General features: G+C 41.7%; 1 protein-coding gene across 1 annotated transcript in view; it reads right to left on the bottom strand.

Annotated features, from left to right (window-relative positions):
* The window catches only part of apba1a (amyloid beta (A4) precursor protein-binding, family A, member 1a), a 48061-nt gene extending 25344 nt beyond the window's left edge, over window positions 1-22717 (bottom strand). The window contains exons 1-4 of the mRNA XM_085367022.1: window positions 21179-22717; window positions 4737-4835; window positions 4616-4655; window positions 1123-1268 (exon numbers count right to left, since the gene is read on the bottom strand). Of these exons, the coding sequence (XP_085223148.1) occupies window positions 1123-1268; window positions 4616-4655; window positions 4737-4835; window positions 21179-22717 (1824 nt within the window). The remainder of the gene's footprint in view (window positions 1-1122; window positions 1269-4615; window positions 4656-4736; window positions 4836-21178) is intronic.
* Between the last annotated feature and the right edge of the window lie 5063 nt (window positions 22718-27780).

Here is a 27780-nt window from a genome sequence, read left to right as displayed (position 1 = left end):
ATTCTGATATTTAAGACATTTCCTGTTGTGATTCCATAATTTGATATAAGTTCTTGAACTGAAGTAAAGTTTTCATCTTAAAGAACATGTTCTAGGTTTTTGTTATCCCCTTCCTATGCCCTGACAGAAAAGGTGGTATTTTCTATATGTTCTGATCCAAACAGGTATCAGTTTACATGGGATAAGTTATTTTTTAATTCCCATAAGGCTGTCAGGGAGGTGTTTAAGTTAAAGCTTTATTATTATAAAGCAGTTACGATGCTTAATACTGGAACTTATGAAGGCAGATTATATATTTTACTTTTCAAAATAGTGCGTGTTGTGGGTCCAGCCATCGGCTGTCTAAGAAGCCTGATTTAATGCAGTTTGGGTCCTCCTGGTTACCCATCAACAGGACCCAAAGGTCCAGATGAACAGAATCAAGGTTTTGGGATCTACTTACCTGAAACATTGAGCATGCACCCAGACACAGGCTTCAGTCAACACTGCATCATCATGCTCGGTGCTGCCCAGATTCATGTTGGGTCTTGTGTTATTAGAACATAGTTTTAAATCACGGAGCCCAAACAATAAATTACTGATCAGCTTTCATAGGGATTTTTTGTTTTTTCAAATACAGATAAATTATAAAAATATTTCACTGTTTATCAAAACAGGGAATGATATTTTCCCCACTGCTGGATGTTATTGTTGCTGGTCTCTCTATGAACACTGTGAATGTTTGTAAATAAACAACTCTGCCCTTCAAACAGTCAAAAGTCATTTGATTTGCACAAACCGGACTTTGAGAGTAAAGAGTTGCATGCAGGGGTTTGGAGCTGCTGCAATGCTTGCGATGCAACACTTTCATGTGCACGGTGCCTTCTTTGTGCTCCTGGAAAGTGGACGCAGTAAATTCTGCACGTAGGAAATAAATTTTTTTCTCATGCTGAAGTTTTGAACTATAAATACACAATGCTGCAAGTCGTCAGAGCTGTTCTGGAGCGAGGTCGATACAATGTTACTCGTGGTTTTGATGTTTTGGCTGGTTTGTATACACAGACACTGAATTACTGAGTCTGGGACTCTGTGCAGACAACTTCACACTACAGTGTGTCTGAGCCTGAACTATGTGTGTTTTACCTTAATCCGACTGACAGCTTCCTGTGCCTGCATCATCCGGATGTTCTTCGATGGTGTCTTATCTGACAGCAGCTGAGTGGAGCCAAGATAGTTGGCTGCAAAGATGATTCCATCAATTAGGTCATCTGGGTCACAGGGACCTGGAACTGGAGTATGACACAGAGTCACTACATGATACACACATACACAAAAACGCATAAAGGCTATACATAAGTGATTTTCCTTCAGATAGGAACAGCTTCTCCTCAGGCTGAGTTTGACTTTTTATAGGATTAAAGTCCTGAGGAAACATTAAGCACCCTTACTGCTTCCATAGGAATGAACAGGGTACAGCAAGATGATGATAATGACGCGCACGTGATTAAATGATCAACAGCAAGTGTAACCCCATCATTAAAATTAGAACTTCTGACAGTTTGGGGCTCTGAAGCAGTCAGAGCTGAACAAACCAAAGTGGAAATGTTTGGTCACATCTAGCAAAACCACACACAGCATATCAGTGCATAAAGTCACTAACTGCCAGCCACAGTGGTGATTGGGATTTGTAGCCATAGGAACTACGCAGCTTGCAGTCACTAAGTCATCCATGAACTCCTCTGTATACTGAAATCAGACGGGAAACGACATCATCGACCTCTGTGGGAGCAGAGTTCATGTAGCTGCTCTGCTCTGTCGGTACGTGGCAGACCAGTGGCTCCACACTGTTTTTGCTGGGCCCCCCTTTGTTTTACAAGAAAAATGTTCACCCCACCACCACCACCACCACGCAAACACATCCTCCAACCACACACACATATTTTGCTCCATTGTGGTTTATTTCACACCTCAAACATTTAATAAACAATTAAGCAAATACAAGTAAACTGCAATAAATTACAGGTGGTAAGAAAAGAAACTACTAACTCTCTTACGCTACGTCCGCACCTACACGGGTATTTTTGAACATGCAGCTGTTTCGTCCTCGTAAACGATGTTTCGAATCACCGAAAACTGAGCTTTTTTAAAACCCTTTTTTGCGTTTACGTGTGGACGAGGAATACAGAGTTCATCACGCAACGTCAAAGGTATGTGCCTTTATTCACGTCACGCTGTGGCCACGTTATTGTTTACATGAGATGAACTGCAGAATGGAGATAGAGACGAAATACTGTTAATCTGACTGTCTGCAGGTTTTACACGCAGTTACTGTCCCTCCATTTACAAAGGCAGAGGCGTCACAGTGTGATTATTTTACGTGTAGTTGTTTTTTCCTGTGTAATAATGTTCAACATTGATATCAATACATTTTTCAAAAAATGCCTCTCTGTGCAAAATGGGTTCAAAAACATAAACAGCTGTGGGATCCTGTTTGTCTGGGATTTGAACAAATCGTGGCAGGATCAGCCTGATGTTATTTGTATCTCACTGTAACTTTACTGTATAAAGAGCAAACATCTCCAACATGTCAGGAGTAGTTAGTCATTACAACAAGTGTTTGTGAACTAAAGATCAAGAATGTGGGATCCTGTTTGTCCGTGAGTTAAACAGCCCAGCACTGCTCACAGGGAAACCCAATCCTGCAGGGAGACCTACCTCGGCACTTGTGCAGGTGAAGCCAAAGGGAAGATTTGCTTCACCATATTTTCTAGTCTTTGGTGTGGAAGGAAGTTGGTTTGGAAACATAGTTGGCGATGCTTCATCTCCTGCTTTGCGTTTGTGTGGGCGCCCCGTCAAAAACATGTCCGTTATGCCAGCAGTGTCTAAGAGTTCTTTTTTCTTTTCATACCGCGCCCCCAATTATTACAATAATACAGCCTTGAGGCGACTGTTGCTGTGATTTGGTGCTTTATAAATAAATTTAATTGAATATATGAGAGTTATGTTTTTAATTTTTCAAGGACGTCCTTGAAAATTCCTTTTCGCCTTGTATACACTTTAAGACTTTAAGTACAATTTGTAATCCTGCCACATCCAGAAATACTTGGATGACACTGTTATTGAAGTGTGTGTTAGAAATGGACAGGAATCTGAAAATAGGGATCTTCTACAAGTTTTCAGCCACCAGAGTCTTCCCAGAGATGCCTCTTCACACACTGATGCACCATCCTGGAGTATTTTATCCTTTGTTTTACCGACTTTTGAAATCTTTGGACTTGTCCTGCACTTTGGGTTCTCTCACTTTCACACCTAATACAAATTATTTGTGACAGTATTGTTGTAATTTTTATTAAAAACTGGAAAACAAAGCATTTTAACTTTTGGTCTTTTCCCCTGTGGTATCGAAGAGTTTGACTCATCTTTGCCCAAAAGTGGAATCAAAGCACTTAACATCCAGGTTTTTGGTTAAACTGATGTCATGTTAAAACAGAGTTTATCTGCATGTTATTTAATAGTTAATCAAGCTTGATTCTAATCAAAGTATAGTCACGAATAAACGGATCAATATGATGAATAATACAATGCAGTTTGAGTTATGATGTGTTCTTGGCTCTCTGTGTGTGGGAGTAAAAGACAGATGTGAGACTCTGTGACTTTAACGTGTATGATTTAAAAAGGAAATAATACAGAGTGCACTGTGATTGTGAAAGTGTTCCTGTGTAACTGAGACGTCAGGCTGGAATTATGAAGACGCATGATATTCATGTGTGACTGAGCTACAGCGTGCAAATGTATATGCAGCATACATACGGGAAAATGTGTTGTTGTGTTGAAATGAGTATAATGGCTGAATTTTGCTCCAGTTGATCTGTGTGAAGATCAGAGCAGGAACGACAGAGTGGCTCAACATCGGGCCGTGTGTCACACAGGGTGACGCTGGTGCTGAGGAGGGGAGGCAGAAAGAACTAAAAACTAACCAACTAGTCTAAACTAAGAAACACTCAGATATTGAGTTAAATGTAAGAACCATTTAATGGACAATATCAAAAACGAATGAAGGCATTTCAAACCATGAATCGCATTCTTCAGTGATGAATGATGCTGCTTAACTGTGCAGGCGTTCAATATGGCATGTTACTACAGAAGATGTTCACGTATTACTAAAGTACAACAAAATAACAAAATCATTTAAATAATTTAAAAAACGAATAAATCACAACTGAAAAGTGTGGTGCACTGTGCATTATGTCGTGGAAAATTCATGACAACCACTTCAATAAAAGCTAAACAACACAATAAATAATGCAGACATTTTCTTCTGCTTATCTGAAGTCAGGTCGCTGAGGCAACAGCCTAAGAAGACCTCCCTCTTACTCCAAACACTGAGCTGTTACCAGCACATCTGTCCAGCATGTCCTGGGTCTACGCTGGGGGCTCCTCCCAGTAGGACATGCCCAGCTGGAATAGCTTACAACTGAGCTCCTCACCCTAACACTGAAGGAGAGTCCCTCAGAGAAAGATCAGTTTCTTTGTATCTGTGGTCATATTCCCATAGATCAGGCTTAGTCTGGGCCATTAATGACTGACATATGAAATGATCTCATATCATGGAGTTGTGGGGCAATTTGAAACTCACCTTCCACATATGTGGGAAAGGACGCAAGGCTTCTCCTGGACTGTAAATGAAAAGACAAAAGTATGTTAATTGTTAACTGTGTGAGTTGACTACTGAACGAGTAATCCAGTGTTGACCTCACCTCTTTACTGGTGGGAGAGGTTTCAAAGCTGTCGTGCTGTAGCAGGTGCTGACTGGAGGACTCTGCTCCTGGTGGAGAAGGTGACGCTGAACCAGGCGACTGCAAAAGAGAATGAAAACAAGCACAATAACAAACACATTTTAATGCAGATCTGTGATTTCTTACTACGTAGAACAACATTCAATTCAGTCTTATTTACAGTGCTAACTTTGTAAGGTAAAGAGCCTACAGTTTAATAAAGAAATCTGACCAGTCACACAACCCCTATGAGCAAGAATTTGGAAGTGGGAAAGAAAAACTCCCTTTTAAGATAAGATAAGATAACCTTTATTAGTCCCACACGTAGGGATGGGTACCGGTTCTGACATAAACGGTAGTAACCAGACCGAAAAGCAGCGCACATTTCGGTGCTTTTTTTTCCTGAGCTGTGATACACTTTAGATTCTAGCCAATCATTTTACCTTTCCGAGGATAGTAGGCGGGTCCAGGTACGTACGTTCTTTTAGAGCAGAGCTACAGATTAAAAATGTCCAAGGCGAAGCGGTCAAAGTCTGGCTGTACTTCACAGCAAAATATGCAAACTCAGCAGCAACAAGTGCTTTAAGCTGATACTGTGATACTGTCAAAGGAGGTAACACCTCGAATCTGATGAAACACCTGGCGACGCATAGCGTTTTTTTAAATGCCCCGTATTTGATAGCTTGCTGCGAGACCTCACACCGAGCACATCTACTGCGGGTGTGGTGCCTGTTATCGGACCCGGAGTTAGCAACATCCCCCAAAAACCCGAAGAGGAGAGTCCTGGCCCCTAGCCCTGCCAGTGTAGCAGAAATGATGAGGATGATGATGCAGCAGCAGCCGTTCTTCTCTGCGTGAGTAGCTTAATGTTGTTCGTGTGTAATTTACGTTGAGTAGGCTAACCACGTTATTACATTAATGCATGTAAGGTGAACTAGCAAACACCATCATAGCTACATGCGGCTGTCCTCTTGTTTGATAGAGTGATACCATATATGCCCCATAGCTGCAGAAAAGGCTAACATTGTTATCTTTTTACAAAAAAACAGCTGAACATGAGAGGTTTTTGGACCAATTTTGTGTTCTCCATTCTTTAAGCACCGGCACAGTTTCAAAAGTACCGATTTGGCACCGGTATCGGATCAAACCTAAACGATACCCATCCCTACCCACACGTGGGAAATTAGTTTTGTTACAGCAGAAACAGGATGAAACCAGGCTCAACAATCATCTGACACTACTGATTGGGTGTGAGGGGACAGAGAAGAGAGCGAAAGACAGCATATAGTCCAGGAATATTTTCAGTCATGTTGTCTCTGAGCACTTCATGAAATCATCATTAAATCTCAGTATTTTTTCTTCACCACCTTTTTTATTCTCACAGTTAGTATGTGTGGATTATTTCTTCCTTAGGTTTTAAAGATAATCAGTTAATACATTTTCTTTTTCTCTGGCTGATCGTTCAAATGTCAGCAGTTAGTGTTGGTTGCTGAAAGTCAGGGATAGGTACTCGAACCTTCATTTTAACTGTCAGGGGATCTGTGTTGGTATTACCATCAAAGAGTATCGGCAGAAGAAAACCCAAAACTTAAAGTGATTCACAGGAAATTAAAACAATGCAGGTTCAGAATTCACATTGAAGCAGGTTAACAGTATTCATTAAATAAAAAAATAAAAATAATAATAGAATCCATTAGAATTAAATGCACACTTCATGTACATCTTCAAAACCCTTCAGTTGTTCGTTTCTTATTCATAGAAACATACAAGAGCTCATCATGGAGGCGCAATGACGGCCTCTGATCAGGATAAAAGAGACACTCGGACAAGAAGTTTATAAAAAACTAACAAAATGTAAGTAATAAAAAATAAAAAAATAGACACAGATATGACATTTTGTGTAGTTCAAAATTGCAGTAAAAAGTTGAATGTAGAATTCATATCTTTTGACACGTAGTTTCTTTTCAAAAATGTTAATGCACAAATAATAATTATGCAGTAAGAAAAGCTGCAATTTTAATACATAAAAATGTTAATTTTACAGTACTCGATACAGTTATAGATCCAGAGGGTAGATTTCTAATTATTAAACTATCAATATTGAACAAAAAACTATGTATTGTTAGTATATATGGTCCAAATGTTGATGAACCCTCATTCTTCCACGGTTTTTTTAGTGCACTCTCTGAACACCTTGATTGCACACTCATTCTTGGCGGTGACCTCAACCTTGGACTAAATGAAGAAATGGATAGGCTCAACACAACAGGAACTCAGCGTAATTGGCAGTCCACAAATATAATCAAACAGTATATGAACGACTTTGGTCTTTGCGATGCATGGCGCTCTCTTCACCCCACCAGTAAGGAATATACTTTTTTCTCGCATGTTCATCACTCTTACTCTCGTCTGGATTATTTTTTGGTCAGCAGCTCACTGCTGTGTGACATTTCAGACACTGAGATTCATCCTATAGCTGTCAGCGATCATGCTCCTGTATCTTTAACACTAATGCACAAGAATAATACTACGCCAAGTAAAAACTGGAGATTTAATATATCACTACTTAAAGATGAAGACTTTATTAAATATTTTAAAAAGGAATGGACTTCATATTTAGACTTTAATGACACTCCCGGAATATCTGCTTCTGTTCTATGGGAAGCAGGGAAAGCTGTGATGAGAGGTAAAATAATTTCTTTCTCATCACATAAAAAGAAAGAAGAAAACAAAAATATTCAGGAATTAGAAAAAAACATCAAATCACTAGAAGAAGCCTACGCGTCCCACCAAGATCAGGAAACATTGAACAAAATATGCAAAACAAAACTAGAATTAAATGAAACTATTAATAAAAAAACACAATTCCTTATACAAAGACTTCGCTTGCAGAATTTTGAACACAGTAACAAATCAGGTCGATTTCTAGCTAACCAGCTAAAAATAAATAAAGAAAAAATAACTATATGTGCTGCTAAAGATTTATCGGGGAACACAATATATGATCCTGGAAGAATAAACAACATTTTTAGGGATTTCTATGAAACTTTATACTCACCACAAATAAACCCATCTAAAAATGAAATTGATCTGTTTCTTGACAACGTAACTCTTCCAAAATTACTAGACAGTCAAGCAATGGCACTGGATTCACCACTGACACCAGGTGAACTCCAGGAAGCCCTGATAAGTATGCCCAATAATAAGGCTCCAGGTCCAGACGGCTTCCCTGCAGAATTCTACAAAGAATTCTGGACAATTTTGGCACCAGTATTCCACAGCATGTTGCAGGAAATCGAGGAAAAGGGCAGACTACCACCAAATATGAATTCTGCCAACATTAGTCTCCTGCTAAAACCAGGCAAAGACCCTTTATTTCCCTCAAGCTATCGTCCAATTTCTCTTTTAAATGTAGACCTTAAAATAATCTGCAAAGCTCTCTCAAAGAGATTAGAGAAAATGACCCCCCTCTTAATTCATCCTGACCAAACTGGTTTCATAAAAGGTCGGCACTCCTCAACAAACACTCGTAGATTACTTAATTTAATAGACTACTCATACGATAAAAACATCGAAACCATAATATTATCTCTAGATGCAGAAAAAGCATTTGACAGAGTTAATTGGAAATTTTTATTCGCAACTTTACACAAATTTGGTTTTGGAAACTCTTTCATAAACTGGATAAGAATATTATACAATTCCCCAACAGCTCGTATCAGAACAAATGACCAGACATCCTCCAGCTTCTGTCTCCTGAGGGGCACCAGACAGGGATGCCCACTCTCCCCTTCACTTTTTGCAATTTTTATCGAACCTCTAGCAGCAGCATTTAGACAGGCTACAACAATTAAGGGCATAAAATGTAAGAACATAGAACATAAAATCAGTCTCTATGCGGATGATGTGTTGCTTTTTCTGCAAAACACACAAACCAACCTCTCTGAGGTAATTACTTTAATAAACTGGTTTTCAAGAGTTTCAGATTATTCAATTAACTGGCCAAAATCTACAGTTCTCCCCATTAACTGCTCCTTCCATAATTCTTCCTCTGCCCCACTGCAATCCGGAAATATTAAATATTTAGGTATTAATGTCTCTCCTAAGCTTTCAGACTTAACTAAACTAAACCACATCCCACTTCTAAAGAAAGTAGAAGGCGATCTGACTAGATGGAAATCTTTACCCATATCACTCATGGGAAGGGTCGCCACTATAAAAATGATGATCTTGCCAAAAATAAATTACTTATTTTTGATGATCCCTAACAAACCATCACAAGATTGGTTCAGATCTCTGGATTCATATATTTCCAAATTCCTTTGGAAAGATAAACCCCCGCGTATTAGCTTAAAAACGCTACAAAGAACCAAGGATAGAGGAGGATTAGATCTGCCTAATTTTCACCAATACTTCTTAGCCAACAGGCTTCAGTTCATCTCAGAATGGTTAAAACATACCTTCTTAGTTGAGCCCTGGCTAGATGTTGAACAGGCACTATGCAAGGATCTAGAGATTTCAGACCTACCATTTATTAGCTCAAACATCAAAAGACATGAATGCTTTAAAAGTATCAACATCAGCTTTTCTCTAACAGCATGGTGGGAGTTTCTAAAAATAACGGAGTCTTCATTAATCCCATGCAAACGTACACCTATCTGGAATAACCCTGACATATTACAAAACAATAATATGATTAATTTCCCAGAATGGAGTTGTAAAGGAATTAAATACTTAGAACATATATTAGAGGGAACAGAATTTATTCCATTTGACAGACTAGTTGAACAATATGGGATCAACAAGACAAGGTTTTTAGAATATCAACAAATTAAATCCATAGTAAAAAAGAAATTTAACCTCAGTCAAGTTGAATTACAAACACCACTAAGTGCGGCACATTTTCTTACTCTTAAATCCCCCAAATTATTATCTAAAATATACAGAACACTTTCTAAATTAGATGAATCAATATCCCTTCCTACTGCAAAGTGGGAAGCAGATTTATCAGTCAACCTAGACCAAAACTTCTGGTCTCAGATTTGCTTAAAAACTTTTAAATTAATTAAAAATCCCAGTCTGCAATTAATACAATACAAAATACTTCATAGAGTGCACTATACAGGTCATCGGATGTTCAAGATGGGCTTTACATCTTCCAACAACTGCTCACACTGTCAAGGCAATACACCAGACAATTACATCCACGCTCTTTGGTTCTGTCCACCAGTGCAAAGGTTTTGGCGCGAGATATGTGAAGACTTATCAAAGTGTCTGAAATGTAACATTCCAACTTCCCCCTTAGTGTGTTTGTTGGGCAGCTTAGATAATGTCACTTCAGAAAAGAATATAGCCCATATGATCTTCACTGCCCTATGCATAGCCAAGAAAACAGTCCTCATGAACTGGAAAAATAAAAATAATCTTAATTCTAACCAATATAGAAATTATCTATTAGATTACATTAGTCTTGACACAGCCTCTGCCACCACATTAGATCAATTGCTCTGGGCCCCTTTTATCAGCTCCATCACCTAGTGGGGGTGGGGGGTCATAGTTTGGTCCCGCCTTCACTGTTGTGATTGGTGAGGGGGTAGGGACAGGCTTAGGGCGTCGGGGGGTTCCCCGGAGGCATCTTCCTTGGGGGGCTCAACCCGGGGTAGCGGTCATGTCCGGTTGGGGGCTCTGTTGGCTCTCAGGTGACTGTTTCCTCGCGGCTGCGTGCAGCGGGGCTAGGGGAGGGTCTGTGCTGACGGACGTGGGTTACTGACCTGGCAACCTGGCTGCCCCTGGGTGGGTCCGGGATGGGCGTGAGGTTCTGGGGGCGCTCCGTCTCTGGGCTGGGGCCCGGGCCGGGCTTCGGGGGCTTGGGTCCTGGTTGGTGTGTTGCCGAGGTTGTGGGCGGGTGGGTGCATGGGGGCCCGGCCCTGGAGCAGGGTGCCGCCGGTGCGTCGAGCCGCCTGGGGGGCTCTTCAACTGGTGGGGGGGATGGTCACATCTTGCAGGAGCTTTCTTCTCTTCAGGAACTCTCTCTGCAGGAGGGGGAGATACAGGAGAGGTGGAGGAAGATCTCAGCCTGGGCGTTTACCGTCTTATGTAGTCTGGAAGATGTGTGGATGGTGGGGTGGGTGCAGTTTTCTCTGTGGTGGGGTTGGGTGGACTGTCCAGGGCTCTGTGGAGCCGGAGGGCACTACTGCACTGGGCTCCGGTCTGATGGGCCTGGGCCCCCCTTCCCTGGCGGGTCGCGAAGGGTGGGAGTGCCTACTGGGGTCAGCGGGGGAGCTGGCCCCAGGGAGGGGTTACCTGCCCCTCCCTTCCTTCCCTCCCCATCTCCAGCTGCCTCCCTCTTCCCGCTCCTCCACAACCACCCACACATGCAGGGCCTTGGAGTGGGGGTATGTCACCAGGGTACAGAGGAGGCTACCCCCCCGTCCCCTTCTGGCTGCCTCTGCCTCAATTTTATCCCACAACTTAGACATTCACATTATTCACACTCTCATTACACATACATACAGGATCTTGGGGGTGGGCACAATCACGGAGTCCAAATTACCATCAGGGTGTATACCTCACCCCTGACGTCGTTGCCCACCTCTCAATTTTAAATACACTTAGTCATTGAGGGCTAGCAGGAGGGACCATGCGCTTACCTGCTGCTCCTTGGCAGGTAGCTCCATGCCCTCCTGGGTTTTAATTGCACCTTAGAACACACATGCATCAACACTACAATGAGCGGGTGGAGGGAGGTTTGGAGTCTTCTCCCACCCCCATTCTCTGCGGCCTGCTGGAGCGGGAGGGCTAGTAGGAGGAGTTGGCCGTCCGACTGCGGTCTGGGGTGTGGGGCCTCCCTGCTGCTGCGGAGTCGGGGCGGTCTGCCTCCCCCCACCGCAGGGAAAAGGGTAACACCACCTGGGTCTGGGTGCAGTTCCCCCCTCCAGGGGCAAGGGTACCTAGACCCGGTTTGTAGAGTACGCTTGGGGAGTGTGATCGTGTGTACAACGTCTCTTTATGTCTGTCTCCACGTTGGTTGAGTGTGGAGTAAGTGCATATGAGAGCATGAGGGTGGGAATGGATGTTTGTATCTGTGTGTGCCTGTATGTCTGTGTCTATATGTCAGGTTGGGTATCAGGCGCCACCTCTCTGGGGACATCTCAGGCCCTCCAAGGTTTGGAGGCCTATCTCCCCCTACCACCACTTCCCCTGCCGGTGGCGGACTCCCTCAGGTGTCGGTGTGTTGGTGGTTCTTTGTGTCTGGGGGTGGGCGTCCGGGTACACACCGGCTCACTCCTTGGCGGCCGCTTGTCGGGGCCTGGGGCCTGGGGCTCGCTCGGGCCCCTTTGGAGGTGGGGTGCCCCCGGCCTCTCGGCCTGGGGCTCGGTCACTCAGGCGCAGCTGGGGGCCGGCGGAGCTCACGGGCGCGTCACTGCAACTCCCCCTGACTTCTGCTCCGCGGCTGCTGGGCGAGCCCTCATCTGGGACTCCCCTCGGCTCTTACTGGAACAGTGGCGCGGCTGCCCCTCTGTTGGTCTTCCATGGTCTCTTGTGTTCTGGGGGCCTCTGGATGTCTGGAGTTTTGATCTCCTCCATACCCGCTTCACACCCTGGAGGACGGGGCTGTGGCCCCCCCACACTCCCTAGCAGATCATTACATGGAGAAACCTTTGGAATGCAAGCATGCTGATCCACACAGGTATGCACACATGGGTATTCACAGACGCGGACTAAAGCTTTCTTGGCTGCTGCCTCAAAGCACACTGTGCGCTGTCTATCTTGCGTGCTGCACAATATCGTTTATTATTTAGTAAATATTGATATCTATGACTAGCTAGTTTATTGTGATGGTGCTTTGTTTTCTCTATTATTATGTTGCTCTTTGTTGTTTGCTGTCTCCTCTGTTTGTTTTTTTTTTTTTTTTTTTTTCTCCATACAGGTGACCCAGGAGTTCTTTTTTTTTTTTTTCTCTCTCTTCCCCCCCCTTCTCACCGTCTCTTCTCCCCTTTGGTTTTCTTTCTTTCTCTCCCCCTCTTTCTCTCATTCATTCCCCCTGTCCTATTTATTAAAAAAAAAAAAAAAAAATGACAAAGGATGAACTGAAGCTCTGCCATCACGTAATGTCGCATACTGCTGTTTCTGATGTCATTTAAAAAAAAAATAAAAAAAGAAAAAAAGAAAAAGAAAAAAAGAAAAGCTGCAAACCATGTGTGTTGCATGGACAGCAGATACGGTTTGTTCCTTCTCAGCAGTTTTTCTTGATGTGTGAACGAGGTGGTGGAGAGACTGCTCAAACTGCCCCCGAAACACATAAACCATAGGTGTCAAACTCTGGCCCGCGGGCCAAATTTGGCCCGCAGCCTAGTTATATTTGGCCCGCGAAGCCATACCACATTACTATTAGAGCTGGCCTACTGGTATTAAACAGCTAATATATATATTGTTTAGTATTAAGCTTTGCTTGTTCCATATTCAGTTTTTCAGCAAAACTTGTTTGAGTCCATAAGAAAAGATTCATTCTTATATCTGGAGGAAGATTTTTTTTCCAATAAATATTAATGTTAGCCCGCGACTTTGTTCCAGTTTTGAATTTTGGCCCACTGTGTATTTGAGTTTGACACCCCTGACATAAAGTGATGGTCACACATCACAGAGTAATATTACAGGTGAGCTGGGTTAAACTGTGTAACGTCTCTCGCTAGCTCGGGTGTACTGGCTGACACTGAGTCGACTCTAACGCTATCATCGGATCCAGCAAATCCGACTGAATTTTGAGTTCCTGCATCTTTTATCTTAATGCTTCTGTTTTTTCTTTTAACTAAATGTTTTCAGTTGCTGCCTCGTCAAGGCCAGAAAGTTCTGGGACAGAGCAGCATTCATAGTCCACAGCAGGACTGCCTTCCATAGGCTGCTCATCTTCTGCTGGTCCGCTAGCTCAGGTCTATGGATCCCGTACACTCAGTCTGGCTGAATGGAGTGATCATTCCCAGTGTTGGTCAAGTTACTTGAAAAAAGTAATCAGTTACTAATTACTGATTACTTCTGGTCTGATCTGGAGTGAAGTGCAAACTGTAGATGTCGCTGTGTGCAGTGACAGTGAAACTGTTACAACGAATACTCACTCACCACCGTCTTCTTTATTCAGGACCAAACGCAAACTTAAAACTCCAGTATATTTGGATATGATATGCATTTATACAGAACTCTGACAGCTGAGAACAGCACCACCGCCTGGCAGCACCTGGGAATTGGAGTTATGGCATTTATCATGGCAGTGGAGCTGGTCATGCTGGCGTCTCGGTGGCAACGCAACATTATGTAAAATTATTATTCTGTGTAACTTCTGCATATTTTTACATTTCAGTTAGTTTTAAAATCACACAATATCTTATTGAGTTTAACAGATTCATTTGTTTAGTCTTCTTGTTTATTCACACCTACAGTGATTTGCCTCATTCATGATTTTTTGCATATTTGTCACACTTCAAGCTTTAGATCATCAAACAAATAACACAATAAATGCAAAATGTAATTTTTAAATGAGGATTTTATTTTTTAAGGGAAAACTGTTGAATTCCCTTAAACCTAGCAACATAAATTAGTTTAAATTCAGCCACACTGCAGGGTTGTTGAGAATAACTGGATCACCAAAATCTCTTTCGGCAAAATGTTCAGGTATTTTTGTGAGACAAGCATTTGTGGAGGGGGTGGCATTGGGTTTGTATTAGAACATTTGTTTTTCACACAGGCACAGGTAGGTTTGATCAGCAGAATAAATCACCACTTTGACTAATATTAACATTTGTTTGATGATTTGAAACATTTAAATCATACAATTAAGCAAAAAAGTAACAAATCAGGAAGGATACAAATGCTTTTCACAGTAGTGCACATTAGTTTCATTTAGGAAATATTCACCTACAGATGCCTAAAAATCTTAAATCTGTGTCTTTCTTCTTCCAAAGATTTGACTTTTAAATCTGAACACTGTTAAAACAACTTTATCTGGTGTTCAATCCTCTTTTAGTTTTTGCAGGATGCTTGCTGGGTCTGTGTTCACTAACATTTTGAATCAGTACATTTTTGTTAAACACTCAATACCTGTGAAAGTATTGGAGGAAAACACTGTTAGAACGAACATTAATGCTCTCACGTCCTGCATGTGTTCGCAGAAAACACAAATCTTTCCATCAGAAATACTCTTAGATTATTCCACCAAACATACCTCATCCTGATCATGTCGGAGAGTTGGATGTTTCTCCTTTGCTTGTTCCTCCTCAAACTTTTCTTCCTGATACATCCAAAAATTTTCCATGACTTTCAATAAAAGAACTAATTCTGGTGAAGTTCCACAGATGAACGAGCCTGTAGAGTGTCGTCGTGTGGGTACATGCACAGCTCTATCAGACAGACCCGACAGGCGCTCGGGTTTCACCGGGATATCAGGATTCACCATGGGATCAACACTGCGAGTGTATCTACGTGGATCAGTAAGGACATCGTGTTCGTGCCAGTCACCAAAATGTATTCCAACATAACTGTTGTTGTGGATATTTGAAAAAGTGACATTTAAAACATTAGTGCGATCAAACATTGACTTTATCTACATAGGAAACAGCTGTGGTCACGCTGCAACTCGATCCACACTGAATTATTTAGCCAGTCTTACCTTTCTCACTCTAACCCACGATAAATAAATCATTTCAACAGGAATGGCAGAAGCAGAGAACACCATCACTATACCTGATAGTTTTATGTAGGATAAAAATCCTGTTTGGATTCATCGCCATTAGCAATACAGCTGCATCTTCTTCTTCTTCCAGATCCTCTTCCTCCATCTCACTTGTTTCCTAGCATGCTGCTCTGTTACACCACCCTCTTCCTTTTTCTCCTGCCTGATATTTAACCAACCTCAGATGCTTATCTACCAAAACATGAGGAGTTTTAAGTGCTGTAAAAGATCAGAGTACTGTCAGTACGCCATATGTAAATATTGGCAATCAATGCATTTATAGAATAATAATGACCAAAAACTTAAAATCACTCTCTCTCTCCAGTTGAACACAGGACACACACAGCTCTGACCCCCCCCCCCACATGGGCACTCCTGCACCTCTGAGATGTGGGAGTCATTTCAAGGTTCTTTATTCGTCACATGCGTAGTTATACAAGTATAAATTCTCTGTGCTCGAATTCTTCATAAAACTACAAGTGCTCGTGTGAAAAAAACAAACGATATCAAAACACGGGTTCAGTCAATGAAAGTCCAAAGTCTTGTGACCCATGTTTGATTTGTTCTGCCATAAAAGCGTGGCTGAGGAGGACGGCTGCCAAGTGGTCTTTGTTTGCACTATTACAGACGCTGTGTCAGCGCTGTCACATTTAGATCAACTGCAGGGTTTCAGGAGATTTTAGACCCGACGCATGAACTGGTTTATCGAGCATCACTCTGAACCAGTATGTATCTAATGTTTGGGATACTGCAAAACACACACACGGAAGTCAAGAGTGTGTTTGTACACAGCCGACCAGATCCTGTCCAGATCTGATAATATTTTATCAGGACCAAAGTCAGTTAATATTAATTCATATTAATTAATTTTACACAGCATCTTGTAAAATTAAGCTTTACAGTGAGACGACTACATGATTAAAACCACCAACATCATCTCTGTTAATAACAAGATTATGCGTGTATACACACACACACACACACACACACAAATCAAAAGTTAATCTGATTTTATTCTAATAGACTTATTAGAAATTTATAACAGAGAGCTCATGTTTAGAAAACAGAGGAATAAATAAATATATTTTTAAAAAATAGATCTTTTTCATTATATCTGGGCAGGACACACATCAGTCTTTTGTATATCTACGAACAGCAACAACACACTAGGTCACATGTCTCTGGTTTAAGTGGTGAGGGTCAGCAGTAAGGCGGCTGTTACACTAGTGGGAACGGACATCTCCAAAAACACAGGCACACTTTGGCAAACGGGCTCCAGATCAACCAGATATTTGAAGATTACACCAAACTGAATATTTAAAAAGTGTATTCAAAGAAACCGTGGTATTTGAAGACGTGACTTACAGTTTGGGTAAAAAACAAAACAAAGAAAAGGTTTTGACTCCGTCAGTGTTTGATGGGTGAGGATGACACGAACACAGGAACCATGAAATAATTACGGAAATTGGAACTAAATACACAATTTATTAAAAGGATCAAATCAAATCAAATTAATTTCTATTTAATATACATGTCATTATTAAATGATATTAAATAATTATTAATAAATTAATAAATAAATTAATAAATATTAAATAAATGGGATATTTCCAATTTGTAATGAATGAATGAGTTCTTTAATTCATTTGGACACACTTGGTCCTGGACTCACACTCGGGCCCACCGCCTCACTAACTCAATTCAATTTGATTTTCTTTATGTAGCACCAAATGACAACAGTCACCTCTAAGCCTTTGATGTTGTAAGGTAAAGACCCTACAGTAATAAAGATCAAGCCCTTTGGCAAAAGTGGGAATGAAAAACTCCCTTTGAACAGGAAGAAACCTCCAGCAGAACCAGGCTGAGGGGAGGGAGACGGGACTAAAGACATGCTGTGGACGAGAGCCAGAGATGAATAATAACTCAGAATTAAATGCGGATTGATGTATGAACACGTGGTGAGTGAAAAAGGGGACAGAAGGAGAAACAATGCATCATGGGAATCCCTGAGCCATCACCCTCCTCACTGCTGCCCTCACCTCCTTCTTCCTTTGGACTTCCTGTTTTTCTATGTAAAACTGCTTCAGTGTCTCTTTATTTTTCTGCAGCCAGACAAATAGAAACAGTAAAAACAGTGTAGTTTCTCTTGCCTGCACATTTGCAGTACACGTTGACCCGGTACAGTACATGAAAATAAAGGCCCCAGTAAACATCGGACACTGAGTCTACATCGGCACTGGCCATCGCGTTCTTTAACGGCATCAGGTGATGTCTAGTTTTGCTACCAAACAGAGTGATTTGCATCCCTTAACGCTGGCATCAAACGTGTGACGACAGCAGCATGATTGTAACTGCACGACCTGAAACTCAAGCCAAACCAACTAGAACGCAGATAAACCTTATTACCGTCTCTTTCTGTGGACCTTTCCACACTTTCCACAGAGAGAGACGTAATAAGGTTTACCTGCGTTAACTGGAATCAACCGCAACACAAGAACCACCGACCCAATGCTGTCAGCAGGTCTCTGTCACACAACCAAAACAGCTGCAGTGCACTGCAGAATGGAGACAGCACCCTTGGGTGTCCTGTTCTATCTGGCATCATACAATGAGGGCAGAGCCCTGGTGGACTGGGTCACTGAGTAGACTGGGATCTGGGAAGTTTGGAAGCTGTTTACCGAACTGTTCCTGAGGACCTTTGGCTGGTCTGCAGTTAAGTGTGGGGTGGTTGTTAGATGGCTATAGCCACCAGTCATCTTAACACGACTCACTGAGCATCTTTGGCACTTTTTTCCTGCAGCTGTGAACCAGTCTCAACACTACCCAAGCCTGCACTGCACGGTCTGATTAAAGGACAGGCATGCACGGCACGATGACCACACGTTTCTCAAGCTTCTCTGAATTACACCCTGCACAGCGATAACGTGCAAAAAAGTCCAAACACTTTATCTGTGATGATTTCTCGTTTTAACAGAATCTAGTACAACACACTGCACTCACTATTTACTTCCCAAATGAGTGGAGTTAATGTTGCAGCTGATCAGTGTTAATAAACAAAGAAGAAATTCAGGAACAAGCCTCACTCTTCAGTGCAGGAGTCCACTCAGCAGTCTAGCTCTTTATTGGTGTTTCAGGGGTTTCTGGGGCCTTCAGCCTGGCTCCACTCAGCCCTACACCCACCTCCTCCTTACTGACTGACTGAGCACCAGTGCCTGAAGGATGTCCGACAGGGAAACAATTCCCTCAGTACTGGAGCGCTCGTCCACCATCACCAACATTTGATTACAAATTGTTTAAAGCTCACAAAATCATTGCTTCTATCTTTGGAGCTCGTGGGGCTTATTTGCTCCAAACTAAACATGTGGCCGTTCAATTCATTTCAATCAGCAGCTGACACTTTCAGAATATTTTCACCTTAGCATAAAAGTCATTATGCAATGACACATCTAAAACAGGGACTCTGCCCTATTCTCACCCGTTAGAGCCATGCACACATGTTTTATATCATAGCTTTTGTGTTTATGTCATTGACTATAAAGATTTAACCATAAAACTGTTTACATCATTTCATGTTTATTAGCCAAAGTTGTGATTCAGAGTCATAATTTGAGCATTTAAATGATCATCAGAGTGTAGAAGACTAAATCTAAAGCACCTCCAGGTAACTTGTGCTGTGAATAAAACTGAAGCTTGACTAAAACATGAAGTTTAAGGCTTGCTGTGATTTTACTGGTGAGTTTTGCTCATTTAAAAAGCTTCTGGTTTCCCTTCAAATGTGGAATGTGTCCCCGTGTCTACGGCGCTCCCCCGGGGAGGGAACAGGGAGAATGGGATGCAGCTTTCTACCACTTTTCTACACAACTTAATTCGTTTTGATTGGATCTCGTCTCTCCAGAATATTTTTTCATCTTGTTTTTATTCTTTGATAAAATTGTCAGCAGATGGCCCCTCCCCTCCCTGAGCCTGCTGGAGGTTTCTTCCTGTTAAAAGGGAGTTTCTCCTTCCCACTGTCGCCAAAGTGCTGCTCATAGGGGGTCATATGACTGTTGCATTATTGTAAGGTCTACATTAGGGCTGCTCAATTAATCGAATTTTAATCACGATTACGATCTGGGCTTTCAACGATCATTAAAAATGACTGAGCCGATTATTAGCCCCTCCCTCATTTATCCGCGACACCTTAAAGGCCGGTCCGTGAAAATATTGTCGGGCATAAACCGTCCGTGGCGCAAAAAAGGTTGGAGACCGCTGATTAAGAGGACCCGAGGGAAGCTCGGAAAGCTAAGCAGAAGTTATTTGGAGAGTGACTGCCGTTGGTTGAAAAGAGAGTTTAAAAAAACAAACTTCAGTGGTGTTGCACACTATTTTATATTATTTTTTTAAAGTCATTGTTAACCCTTTAAAGCCGGTCAGAGCAGCACGCTCCGTTTTGCGTAACTATTTTTAAATCCCTGTAGAACCTGAACCGTGTAAGCTAGCGCAATAATTTGTTTTGCATATGAAACCGGAGGAGCTGTACTTACATCTGATGCCATCAGCTTGTCCTCGGTCACGGTTTCGTTCCACATATAGCTTTGCAAAAACTGCATAAAAAGCGCTTGCAGGAACAAAAACATAATATTCCAGAAACACGCTTTGCCGATCCGATCAGCTGTTCGTAACACTTCCCACAGTGAAATGATGCACATGCTGTTTTCTTTGCAAATTTGCATCATAGGATTGTTTTTTGTTTTTCCTGCAGTATATAAAAATTGCTGTATCTCCAAAATAAAACTACGAAGACACTCAAAATAAATTTCCTGTTGTTGTAAACTATTTTTTGCAACTTTGTGGTATTTAAAGTTTTGAGGGATAAACCTCTTAAATTTCTCCAAGTAGAAATATATGTAAACAAAACAAAAGCGATTTTCAATTTTTTTTTGTAGTTTATTGCACTTTTTTGCAATTTATGTAATTACTATGCACTTAATGCATACATATTATTAAAATATGGGCTATAACAGTTGTATTGATGTATAGCAACTTGAAATGCTCCCACAAATGGCACTACAGCATGTAAAAAAAATAATATAAGCTCTGGCGGACTTGGTTCTATAGTAGGTCTTAAAGGGTTAAATAAATATCGTCAAATAATCATGATCTCAATTTCAGTGAAAATAATCGTGATTATCATTTTTGCCATAATCGAGCAGCCCTAGTCTACATTACAATATAAAGCGCCTTGAGGCGACTGTTGTTGTGATTTGGTGCTGTATAAATAAAACTGAATTAAATTTTATCATCGTTTTGTGCATTAGTTTCCTCGATGCGGTTACATGCTGGGGCAGCAGGTTGAGGCTCGCAAATGGCCACAGCCAGTAATGTTATGGGGATGGACGTCTTTAGGGTGGTGCCACAGAGGCGCGTGTTGTCCAACATAAGGACGATGCTGGACAACACCTCCCACCCACTCCATGACGTGCTGGCCGGTCACAGGAGCACGCTCAGTGAGAGACCCGGACTACCCAAACGCACCACTGATCGGCACATTGTCATCTCATCAGCAAGGATTGGTCAAAGAAAGTGAGATTGGACATGTTGAACGTAAAAGGCAAATCAACTCTGTTTGTTCCTGATGCTCGAGTTTCATTCACATCCAAAGAACAGTTAATACTGGACAATATATAACTTGATGAATAACAGTCAGAGCTTTTGTACTTACATCGGCCCCGAGTGATGTCGGCAGGTCACATTCAGCAGTGGGGCTTAAGTCCTGCCTCATTACCCAAACAGGTTCCTTTGGCTCATCAGGTGTGTAAGGAGATCTGACTGTTCTATTCTTCACCTCCTCTATGGCCTCCTTAATGTCTTTGATGGCTAAAGATATAGCATCCCTCTTCTCCACACTGTTCCTCACTGGCTCCTTCACAGGAGTCTCAGCCTGCTGCTTGGCCGACTTCCCTCGACTGGCAGTCTTGTTGCTTTTGTGAGAGAATTTGTCCGGTTGGCGTTTTTCTTCTTTGTCTGTGGAATCTTTTGCAGCAGGATCAAAGCTTTGTGAGCCTTTTTTAGCCCCGTTAACACTGTTATCAGTATCGTCTTCTTGGTCGCAGCTGTCGACACGAGGATACGGAGCAAACTCTGCCTCCTTTTCTGGACTGTCCGACTCACCATCTGAACGTTCATCGTAGTGCCGCAGACGGGAGCCCACGGCCTCCTGCTGATGGTAATCGCCTTTTCCCGCCCCGCTCTGCAACAGCTGCAAGCCGGTCGCCGCCTGCTGTCGAGACTCTCTATCGTTTGCCACACTTGCAGAAGTTGACACTGAGGTTGGAGCGTCACATATTTCCTCATACACATGCTCAGAGAGCGAATACGTGTCATATGGCTCAGAGTACGCTTCAAGTCCAGCATCTAAACTTTCCAAGTCCTGACTGGATGAGACACAGGTTCTCGCCCCCGATTGGCTGTAGGATTGGGTGTAGACACAGTTAGAGTAGCCACCATTCAGTGTCTCCTCTGCTTTATCTTCTCTTTGGGAATTCTGGATATTAAGTAAGGATTCACGCGGCAGCATCAGGAACTGAAGAGCATAGTTAGGATGTGAATGGAGATGCTGCTGTTCAGCCTCTGCACTTTCAGTGTACTCTTCTGCCTCGGGCCGCAGCGGGAGGCTGTAGCTGTTTGCATCATCCTCGGACTCTCGCTGGGCCTCAGGCTCCAGAGACATCATCACTGGGATATCGTCTCCCTCTGCACGGTCAGTATGGGTGTGAAAGCCGCTCTCAGTACTTGCTGAGCGGGCCAGCATAGAATCCTCCCTCTCACCTTCAGCTTCCTTGGTCATCTTAGCGTGCTGCTCCCTTTCCTGTTGCGCTCTCTCCGCCTCCCTCTGCTGCTTCATCCTGTTCCTCTGTTGTTGAGTTCTGAGCCGGGCCTCACTGTCGCCCTGTCTGCGGTAACGTGTCACAGCAGGTCGGGGAATGGGCTGGATCTCGTGGGGCTTAGAAGACTGATCTCCATGTTGCAGCTCCGCGTCTTGCTCCTCCTGTGGCTTGTGGTGCTGTAGCATCCCAACTCGGCTTTCAGCATTTGCACCACTGGCCATTTCTGTTGTGACACCAGCTGAAGTCTCACAGCATCTGTAGCGCTTGTCCTGGTTGCTGTGGTTATGGGACAGGCTGGGGTGGTGTTGATGGCGAGAAGGACCATCCATCGCCTCCATAACGTCCTGAACAAACTCTGTCTTTTGGGGGTTCATGGCTGTCGGGTTGGTAAAGTGGTGTCAGAGAACGGCTTAGGAATCCATCATCAACAGAGCGAAGGCTGCTGGAAACGACTGCAATGGGTAAACAGAAAGAAAGAAAATGTGAGTAAACAAAAATGTAACAACATGAGCGAAATATGTGTCTGCTCCTACGTTCTCGCTGGAAGTGATACGGCGAGGACTTGCATGGTTAACAGGCAAAAACAGTAACTGACAAGCTAAAGATTCACACTTTTATTAAGCCAACACGTGTTAAAACTTCACTTTTCACTTTTCTCTCTTGAATCTGTACAGACCAATACTCTGTGTGGGTATCTGCTTATCTCTGAAAGAGAAGGATTGAATAGCGCCCCATCTAACAGGTAACCATACCTTAGTCTGTTTGGGACTCTTTGCTTTGGCTGTTTCTGCCCAAGTACCTGAAACAGTTTGAAGGAACTAAAAGGAGCTATGCTGCAAATATTAGCTGTCAAAATGTTCTCCTGTAACAGTAAGCATGTGTTCTATCAATACCACTTTCATCAAAGAGCCTTAAAATCCAATAGAATAAAAAAAATCTCTAATTATATAAAATTATAACAATTACATAATATAAATATAATTAAGCCACTTAAACTAAAAAGGTGCGACGTGAGTAAAAGCACATTGTATGTCCTACCACAGCTCAGTATCTTTTAAACCTTTGTTTCAGAAATATCAGAGCCAAAGTGAGTGAACATCTTTTCTACAACAATGACGTGGTACGAGGAAGCCCCTCCCCCCTCTTTTCCTCTGGTAATCTTGTCACGGAGCCCAAAGTATGCTGAAAAGAATCCAACACCACAAACAGAAAAGCACAAGAAGTTCTGTAGCCACTGGTAGGCCTGTGCGATATGACCACAATCTCATATATGACCACAATCTCATATATGACATTTCTAATCCCCATAACGATATAAATCTCAAAATAGTTTATTTTCTGTAAATTCAGTGAATCTCAGGCAACTCGACTTATGTGAAGTGTTTTCAGCTGGGAGTCGTCTGTGAGTGCCATTTACCTCGTGTTTTTATTGGAGGTCATCTGTTTGATGCATATTCAGAAATTTGATGTTACAGAATAATGTCGATCATTTCCGTTTATTTTGAAAAGTCTCAATGGGATCTTGAGCTTTATTGTGAAAGTTTACGAGGAAAATAAACAAGCGGAGGGTGGAGCCACACGATGGTTTTACCGTCGTCGTTGGTAACGAAAGTACGCATAAAAACAGACGCTTGTCCCTCCACAGTGTGGTTATTTTAAATATAAGAGAAGCCACTCTAAATCTTCCCCATGGTAACGAAAACTATTTTAAAGAGTATTTTCCTAAGTTTGAAATTGTAATACTGTGACTACCTGTCACGTTACCCACTGAGACATAAGCCTGGCCGAACTGAACATCATTACTTAAAAGTATAAATGAGTAACTTCCACAGTGTACGCACTTACCAGTGTCCATGTAGTCAAAATCCCAATATTTTAAAAAAGGAACGCATGAATAAAACTATACAGAAGCAAAAATACATTCTTAGAGTTTGTAAAGACTTTTCAGTTTCAGCATTCCTGCTCAGGCCATCAAACAGCATCCTTGTTTGAAATCATTAACAAGATGATCCACAGCCGGGTGGAAATTTCACCAACACTCCTTCAGTAGCTTTCATATGCACTCCTGTCTGGAACAACCCCAAGAAACCACTATACTGTTGGAAATGGATTAAAAAAGATCTGGAAATGGTTTCTCACGATAACACTGCTGGCATCCCAGCATTGCCCCAGCCCCATACTCGTGGATGGTTAGTTCCAGATTCCTGTAATGGGAAAATTTCCATTTTATTTACTATTTATTTATTCATTTCTTTTCCATCCCCCTCTTGGCTCACCCTTCTGGTAACCCAGCTATAAAAACACATATACACAGGACTTAATGAGCTCTGTAGAGGTTTCATTATACATTTGGTCTGCTTGTTACGTTGCTTATGTTAAATATTAGTTTTTAATTTCTTGTCTTCATGAACGCTGAAACGAACACGTATAACTCGGGTGGACAAACACAGATACTGTATGTTTATTTTCTGATTACATTTATGGCAGATCTAATAATCAGCAGTGTTTGTATTTTAAAGATGTACAGTGGCCTCTGTGAGCCTTTTCCTCTGTTCTTTAAGGACGATGATCTACATTTTAAAAATGTGTTTTCAAAGATACTTAGATAAAGTATAAAGAGACCTCTGTTAGCATGTTAAATGCTAAAGTTCACCACAGTACGATCACAAAGACTGAACTTGTCTGTCTTATTTGGAACGGTTGCCATGGCAAAGCTTTTCCTCTCTAAGAACATGGCAGGTTTAGGTGTGCAAAGTTGTATCTGGACAAACCAAACAACAGCTACAAAAACCTCATAGCAGCTGTCGAGCACGGAGGAGGAGGGGTGATGATTGAATATGATTCACTCACTGAATACCAAAGTATGATCAGATAGGAGATCGTCTATTCAGCAGCTAAAGTTTGGGCCAAAGACGCTGAGACACCAGCAAAATCTGCAACAGAATATCTGAAAAGAAAAAGAATCAAGTGTTGCAACAGGCCTACGTCCAGATTTCAGATCAATGCCATGTGTGCATAAACAAATGACTGCAAAGCTCAACAAACTGATACAACAGTGTGAAAAAGAGTAAGCTGAAATCCCTCCTCAGCAATGTGAGCGACTGACAAAATGACACAGAAAACACTTCAAACTACAAGCGCCTGTACGCACTGTTACAGGATTAGAAGCATTGATCTCAGCGGTGCAGTCCTGTGGGCACTTTTTTCTTACATAAAGATTTGACACTGTGTCTTATTTGTTATGAGATTTGTGTTTGGGAACATGAGCCACCCCGAGCTGGCCTCAGATTTCCTCCTCACGCACAGACAGCCACGCACACGTGGCTCCATGTGTGGGACTATTGTACTTTAATGTTTCCAGCATCACTTTATCTTTGTCTAAAACACTACAGTAGTCGTTCCTATGTTTGGTAGAAGTCACCTTCACCAGGAATGAAGCAAAACTACCCACATTTTCCAATTTCATCCAGGTTTTCTGAATTTTCTGCACAACCAGCAGCTTCCTGTCAACAACTACATCAGCAAAACATCTGTTTGATTTCAGCTTCTGCTTTTACAAAAGCTCAGCTGAAGTCCTGCTTTGAATGAAGCACGCAATAAGAAACCTCGAGAACCATCTACCCGTCGCACCGAGCTGGATGGACTGGTTAGCCCCGCCGTGGCTCTGCACCTGGAGACAACAGGGCCTCTATGTGCCGATTTATTCATGTCCGCTCAGCCTCACAAAGACACTGCCATTTTCCTTCACTCTGAATCCTGGTTTGACGTTTCATCTACGGAGCGCAGTTTTCCGTCGAACCACTCCTCAGTGAACAGACCGCGTAGCGAAGCTCCACAGAACAACAATAACAACAACAATAATGATGATGATGATGATGATGATGATGAGAACAACAGCCCAGCCCGGAGACGTTTGCTTTGTCCGCATCCCGGTGGGTCAGGCCTACAGCGAACAGCCCGGTCCTGAACACGAACCTGCTCACAGGAGTGATGTTGCTAAAGGATGCAGGTCCTCTGCGCTGCGGCCACATCGTCCTCCATCTTCCCTGTAGCGGTGCGTGCGTGTGTGCGCGCGCGTGCTCCGCAGCCGTTCAGCACCTCCTTCCGCTCACCGCCACCGTCACGTTACTATAAAGCACAACAAATAACGAAGTTTATGCGTTTTTAAAAGAGAACAATGTCTGGGTGAAAAAGCTTCATATAGTCACACCGGTCAATATAAAATGTATATATGAAAAATATATAAATATATACATAATATATTATAATAAATATTATAATAAATATAAATATATATATTATAATATAATAAATATAAATATAATATAATATATATGTATGAAATATATATATATATATATATATATATATATACATAATATATATATTATAATATTATTATAATATATATTATTATACACATATTATAATAATATTATAATATATAATATTTAATATATATATTTAATCAAAGAAGCTGCGCCTCTTTGTCACTTCTGTGTGTTCTCTGTGACTCAGCTGTAACACTACAACTGTAAGACCGACAGACTTCGTAACATTGATGTTTGCTTCTTCTTAGGTGCTGATGGGTGTTTATGTTTGCTGATATACTTTGTGACATTTTTGTGAACCTTTACCAACAGACTATAGATGCAAATGAGCTTTGAGCTGTTTGTGAAGCTGTGTGTGCCCAGGTGAGACAGCAGAGGTGTGGGTGAAGGTAGAGACAGCTTCTGTTTATAAGGAGAGGCGAGCAGGCCTGTCTGCGCCTGCACGATGAGTTCAAAACCAAAAAGACAACAAACTACTTAAATGAAATAAATATTAAATAATGATTTGAACTGACTAACTTCACTTGTATTTTTATTTTTTATTTTTTATTCCTATTTATTCTATTTATCCCCTTTGTATATTTTATTTATATTTGTCTCTGTATTTATATATGTGTGTATATATATATATATATATATATATATAACAATTCTGTAACTATAACTTCGGTCGTTGCTGTGCTTTTTGGAAGTCGAATTTCCCAGAGGAACCCACCCGAGGGATTAATAAAGTTCTATCTTATCTTATCTTATCTTAACATTTTATTAACACGTGTGCATGTGCCATATAAACTATATGAATTTATTATTATTGTATCACCTCTCTGCCTTTAGTCCTGTTCATTACTGTTATTAGTTGATATTGTTAGAGAGGTATGATTTGTTTCAGTGTCTAACGAGCTTCTAACAGCTTGTTGCTCCTCTCAGTGAAAATACTCACACTTTCTTTGTGTATTAAAACATTTTAATGTTAATTTTAATTCAAAATAAGTTGTATAAACAAGTATAGTTCATTTCTACATTAGAGCACAAACATGAGTGAAAGATTCATTTCCACACATAAGAAGCTCTTCAGTAACACAAAGTGAAATCAAACTATCCAGTTA

This window comes from Diplotaxodon limnothrissa, linkage group LG12 (genome assembly GCF_057381915.1).
Source record: "Diplotaxodon limnothrissa isolate DT_005_m linkage group LG12, D_limnothrissa_male_GT1.1, whole genome shotgun sequence".
NCBI classification, from domain to species: domain Eukaryota; kingdom Metazoa; phylum Chordata; class Actinopteri; order Cichliformes; family Cichlidae; genus Diplotaxodon; species Diplotaxodon limnothrissa.
This window is presented reverse-complemented; position numbering and strand designations above follow the sequence as displayed.